Raw genomic sequence first — 5,493 nt, 5'->3', positions numbered from 1 at the left:
AGGGAGAGGGACATCATGCTTGGGAGATTGGAGGGACAGCACAAAATAAGAAGACTCTAGATGAGATGGATTGACTCAGTGACTGGAGTAAAGGAAGTTGAAACGATAAGATTGACTCAGGATAAAGTAAGGTTCAGAGCTGTTGTACTAGAGTCGCTATGAGTTGCAAGTGACTCGGCGGCACATTAACAATCACAACAATAAATTGTTCATATGGTACTACCTGATTACCTGAAATTTTTCAGTGTTGACTAATTTTTTTTTTGTATAGTGACTCTGTATATTCCTTCATCTTCTTTTGAAACTTTCTGCATCATTCAAGATTCCTCCCATAACATAGTATTGCAACTCAAGGCTTGAATTAGTTACTTAGTTCTTTCCACTTGAAAAATACCAAGTGAATTCTTCATTTTTTATTCTCTTACTCCAGCTCTTTGCATATTTCGTTATAATATTTTGCTTTATCTTCTCAAGTTGCCCTCTGAAATCTTCTGTTTTGTGTATTTACTTCAGCATCTCTTCTTTTGGTTTTGTATCGATACTCTAATGCAATTTTCATAGTCTCTTCTGACATCCACTTTGGTTTCTTCTTTTTCCTTCTTCTTTGTAATGACCTCTTCCTCTCTTCACAGATGATATCTTGGATATCTTCCCACAGTTCCTCTGGTCTTTGATCCTTCAAATGTCTCAAACCTTTTCTTGAGATGATTCTTCAATTTAACTGGGATAGAATAAAGGTTATATTTTTGTTCCTGTGGACTAGTTTTAATTTCCTAATTTTATAGACCAAGAAAACTGAAGTAAAAAAAAAAAATTTTAACTAGCCTGTCAAAGTCACACCTAGTAAAAGCCAAGCCTGAATTTTAAACTCAGACATTTGTATTGCAGAGTTAAGACTGTCAGCTTTATGGAAATTAATTAGAAATGTAAATTACCTATAAGACATTAACACTTCGATGCCCTAATAACATCCACTCAAACACAAAATTTTAAAATTATAACTTGTCATGCCTTTGCAAGCCACTTCACTTACTTTCTTCCCCGAGCTCACAAGACCTAGTTTGTGAACAATTTTATTTTTGCCAGTAGCATCATCATCCTTTTAAACACCCAGGCTAGAAAACTTGAATTATCCCTCACAATCTATCAGAGAAAGCAGATTCCAGGAATTGTGGTCATTAAAAGTTTGTGTCACTCAGACTGGGAAAAAGTGTTTGGTAATGACATGTCCGATGCGGGACTTATATCTAGAATTTATAAAGTACTTGACCACCACAACAAGATAAAGGAAAAATGGACACAGGATATGAACAGACATTTCACCAAAGAAGACATTCAAATGACCAACAAGCACATGAAGAAATGTTCAAAATCCCTAGCTCTGAGAGAGATGCAAATTAAGACAACTATGAGATATCATCTCACCCCAGTCAGAATAGTAAAATTTAACAGAACAGCAAGCAACAAATGCTGGCGAGGTTGTGGAGAAACTGGAACCCTTATTCACTGTTGTTGGGAGTGTAAAATAGTGCAACCACGGTGGAAAGCGGTGTAGCGCTTTCTCAAAAAGTTGCAAATAGAGATACCATTTGACCCAGCAATTCTACTACTGGGAATAGACCCTAAAGAGACCGTAAAGGACATCCAAGCAGATATATGCACACCCATGTTTATCGCGGCTTTGTTCACAATAGCAAGGAGTTGGAAACAACCTAAGTACTCATCAACAAACGAATGGACAGAGAAGCTGTGATATAGTCACACAATGGAATACTAAGCTGCATTGAAAAACAAGGAACTCATGCAATATTATTCAATATGGGTGACCCTGGAGGACATTATGCTGAGTGAAATATCTCAGTCACAAAAGGACAAGTATTATATGGTGCCACTGTTGTAGAATGAGGCTGACATCTGGGTGGGGGTTAAGACTGAGAAAAACTGGGTAAATTATGTTTACTCCATTGAAGCCGATGAGGGAGAGACTAGTTTAAAAGTAATATATTTTAGGGCATTATGATTATCATAAGAGTCGGGAATGAGGGTTGCAGAGTGGAGTACACTTGGGGTGGACGCGGAGGTGTGCGGGAGGAGGGGATTGTGTACCAATGAAGGAGTTTTTCAAGGAGAGGAGCGATTTAGGGGTGGGGGTGGGGTGGGCGCGGAGAAAAGTGCAACAATGAATGAATGGAATTCTAAAATCTCTATAGATATTCACTGAAATTAATAATGAAAAAAAGGGGGGGGGGAAGTTTGTGCCGCTGAATTTCCACTGAGATAAGCACCAAGAGTGCTTGTTTTTCTTATGAACCATGGGTCTGGAATCTATTTAAAGATGACCCTCCAACGGGTTTTCAAAATTGCTCTGGAAGAGATTGCCCATCTTCCCTCACCCTCCTGTGGAGAAGCTGGTGCATTCCAAGCACTTGTCTTTGGGTTGTAGTGGATGGCCCATTAGGTCACCAGAACTTTCCGTGCTAGGTACTGCATTTTCATTCACATGGTCAAAAATAAGAGTAGTCGACGATTTGGGAGCTGTTAATAATAGAACTCAATAAACAACAATAGTCAGACTACTTTCTAATGATGTTTAAAAATAATAAGCATGGCATGTCTTTGTTTTATTGTTGTGACTGTTTTTAGTTGGATTGTAAATGAAAGGAAACTTAGGGAAATAAAGTTAAAGAATAGTCCTTTGATGAGCCTTATTATTTGTAGTCATTTTTATTTAAACTTCTAGGTCAGGAGGGAGAAGTATGGACAATCTCCTCCGGCACGATTTACTGTCTCAGAAAACCCGCTGAAGGGTCAGGTATGGGTCGGCACCTACTCCAAGACAAACAACAAGAAAGTAGCATAAGATAAGATCTATACTTCGCAAAGGAATTAAATTACAGTTTATTATTTATATACACAGACAAACACACACCCTCCAAACTATTTTTTTTAAACTGGTCTCAATATAATCATTCATATACATTGCATTTCGTTCATATTCTTTGCAACCAATGAATAAGTTGTTCTAGGACAAGTTCGCAGTGGCACTAATGGTTAGACCCTAGCTGGACTGATAGGGAACTCTGGTGGCCTATTGGTAAGAAGATATATTACAATTGGTAATAGGTTCAATAGGTACAAGGTTCAAATCCGCAGGATAGGCCATCTCCTCTCCTGTGATTTACAACTTCTGAAAATTCACTGGAGGGTTAGCTATGAGTCAGTTCTGACTCCAAAGCAATAAACAACAGAAATTCAAAGGTTGACAATTCAAATCCACAGAGCTATTTGGGAAACTAGGCCTGGAGATCAGTTTCAAGGCCTCATTCTGTGGATGATACAAGTGTTGTATCTCCACAAATCAGAACCCAAGCCAAGGCAATAAATAATAAACAGTTACAGCTGAAAGTCGAATTGTGCCACTCAAAGAACTACGAATACCAGAATGCTTTTCTCCCCTTCTTCTCCGCGAGAACACTGGAAGGTGATAGTAACCAATCCCTTCATGGAGAGGCTAAAGTATTAACCAATCAGAAGGCTGACTTGTTCCTGGGGGCGGGTAGCGGGAGGTGCTTAGGATTTGAAATCGCAAAGTTGTGGCGGCTTCGGGTTCCGGTACAAAGATTTGCTGGTTGACCCTCCGCCGCCCAGGTCTGTTGTGGGGAAGTCGACGGGGCTCTGGCCTCCCCGGGAAGGTGAGGGTAGTGCGGATTCGAGCTGAATTTCTTTATCCGCCTGTCACATTGTATGTGGTTCCGGACGTCGTATGTGCATGTTTTCGGGGTCAGTGCTTGTGAAATGGGGTGCCCGTTACTTTGGGGCGTCTGGACCTAGCAGGTTGGGCAGCAGAGAGCGAGGGAATCTAAGCTTCACTGAACGATCTTGAGGAGGACTTTTTTTAAATTCATCGGGAAGGTTTAGCATCGCGAGAGAACTGGTGGCACCTGGAGTTTTTCAGGGTGTCCTTGTACAAAGAATACCGAGGCCGAAAGAGTGTAGGTGACTTAAATAAGCTCGACTAATCCCACTGATTTCCACTCAGTCTCATTTTACTGCAGTCTTTCTGATCTGTGAGCGTGGCTTTGCGGTATCTGAGACCTAGGCATTCAGGCAGCTATGTTTAAGGAAGCTGGCTGCCGCACTATTGGCATTCTGCAGCCTGGGTTCAAACCCCTGATCTTTTGGTTAACACTTAAGCCCTTAACCACTGGACTACCAGGGCTCTTTGAAAGAGCTTTAAAAACCAAAACAAAAATAACCCACTGCCGTTGTCTCAACTCTGACTTGATCACCAACCTACCATTGGTTTCCAATGCCAAAATGTTTAGGCGGGGGAGACTACCCAACCTTCTCCAACAGAGCAGCTGGTGGATTCCAACTGAGGACTTTCTCTTCACACCCTCGCATGTTTTGGATTGTGCCACCAGGGCTTCTTGAAAAGGGGGGCTTGTTGTTGCTAGGTGCCATCAACTGGAGTACATCTAGCAGTGTGTGAACAGGTTCCTACTCTTGGAGGCCCCGAGGGGATCTTCCTCTCTTTTGGGGACCATCTTTCCAAGCACGAAGACCCTTTTCAAGGAACAGTGTCTCAGTTTCTCCTAGCAACATGTCCACAGAATGAGTGTGGTCATTTTGCCTCCAAAGAGCACTCTGGCCGCACTTTTTAAATTGTATGTAAATAGAGTCAATTCCCCCAGGTTATAAAAACAAAAAACCCTCCTTGTTGCTGTCTCAGTAAGAACACATTCACAGTTGACCCTCTGCGGGTTTTCAGAGGCTGTAAATCACACCTTGGAGAAGCTGGTGCATTTGAGCCACCTCCCTTTGGGTTGGCAGTCCAACTCCTTTTCCAGTTAGGCCACCAGAACTGTTCAGCTCTGGTGAGCAATTCCCCTTCTAGGAGGTAAAGATGCCCTGGATTTTTGTTGCCTGTTGACCAATTAAGCCTTAGGCAGCTTCATTTACCTTAGAATACCTAGATTTAAATGTAAGTGGTTCCAGGAAGTGTCAAACTGCCCAATTGATTGGGATATGTGGTTGGTTTTATTTCATTAACTATTAAAAAAAATATAATGCATGTTCTGTTTTGTAGCTTTGTTTCACAAAAATGATAGAGGACGAACTGGTCCAATTTGATAAAAGCATAAATGAATTTTGGAATAAGTTCATAAACACTGTCAGTGACTCCTCCTGTCAGATGGTGGCACTGAAAGATGCCTACAGGGACTCCATGAAAGCATTTGCAGGTACTGAAGGCAAACTTGTTCATGCTGCATTTTGCTGATTTTGGTTGCTTTTGAACAGATTTGAAACTTCGATTAATTTTTTTTTTTTCCCCAGAAAAGTTGTCTGTGAAGTTAAAGGAAGAAGAGCGAATGGTTGAGACTTATCTGGAATATCAGAATCGTATGTGACAAATTCTGTTTCCCAGATGTCCTTTTGATGATAGCAAAAGACTCTGTGTGTGTGTGTGTGTGTGTGTGTGTGTGTGTGTGT

General features: G+C 41.1%; 1 protein-coding gene across 1 annotated transcript in view; it reads left to right on the top strand.

Annotated features, from left to right (window-relative positions):
• Nucleotides 1-5,104: 5,104 nt before the first annotated feature.
• Nucleotides 5,105-5,493, top strand: part of SPC25 (SPC25, NDC80 kinetochore complex component) — an 11,040-nt gene continuing 10,651 nt past the window's right edge. Inside the window, exons 1-2 of the mRNA XM_006902105.1 lie at nt 5,105-5,243; nt 5,338-5,403. Of these exons, the coding sequence (XP_006902167.1) occupies nt 5,105-5,243; nt 5,338-5,403 (205 nt within the window). The remainder of the gene's footprint in view (nt 5,244-5,337; nt 5,404-5,493) is intronic.

Source organism: Elephantulus edwardii, unplaced genomic scaffold (assembly GCF_000299155.1).
Source record: "Elephantulus edwardii isolate Elephantulus edwardi_28Jun2011 unplaced genomic scaffold, EleEdw1.0 scaffold00369, whole genome shotgun sequence".
Taxonomy (NCBI): domain Eukaryota; kingdom Metazoa; phylum Chordata; class Mammalia; order Macroscelidea; family Macroscelididae; genus Elephantulus; species Elephantulus edwardii.
Note: the sequence above shows the minus strand (reverse complement) of the source record. Positions and strands in the feature narration are given on the sequence as shown.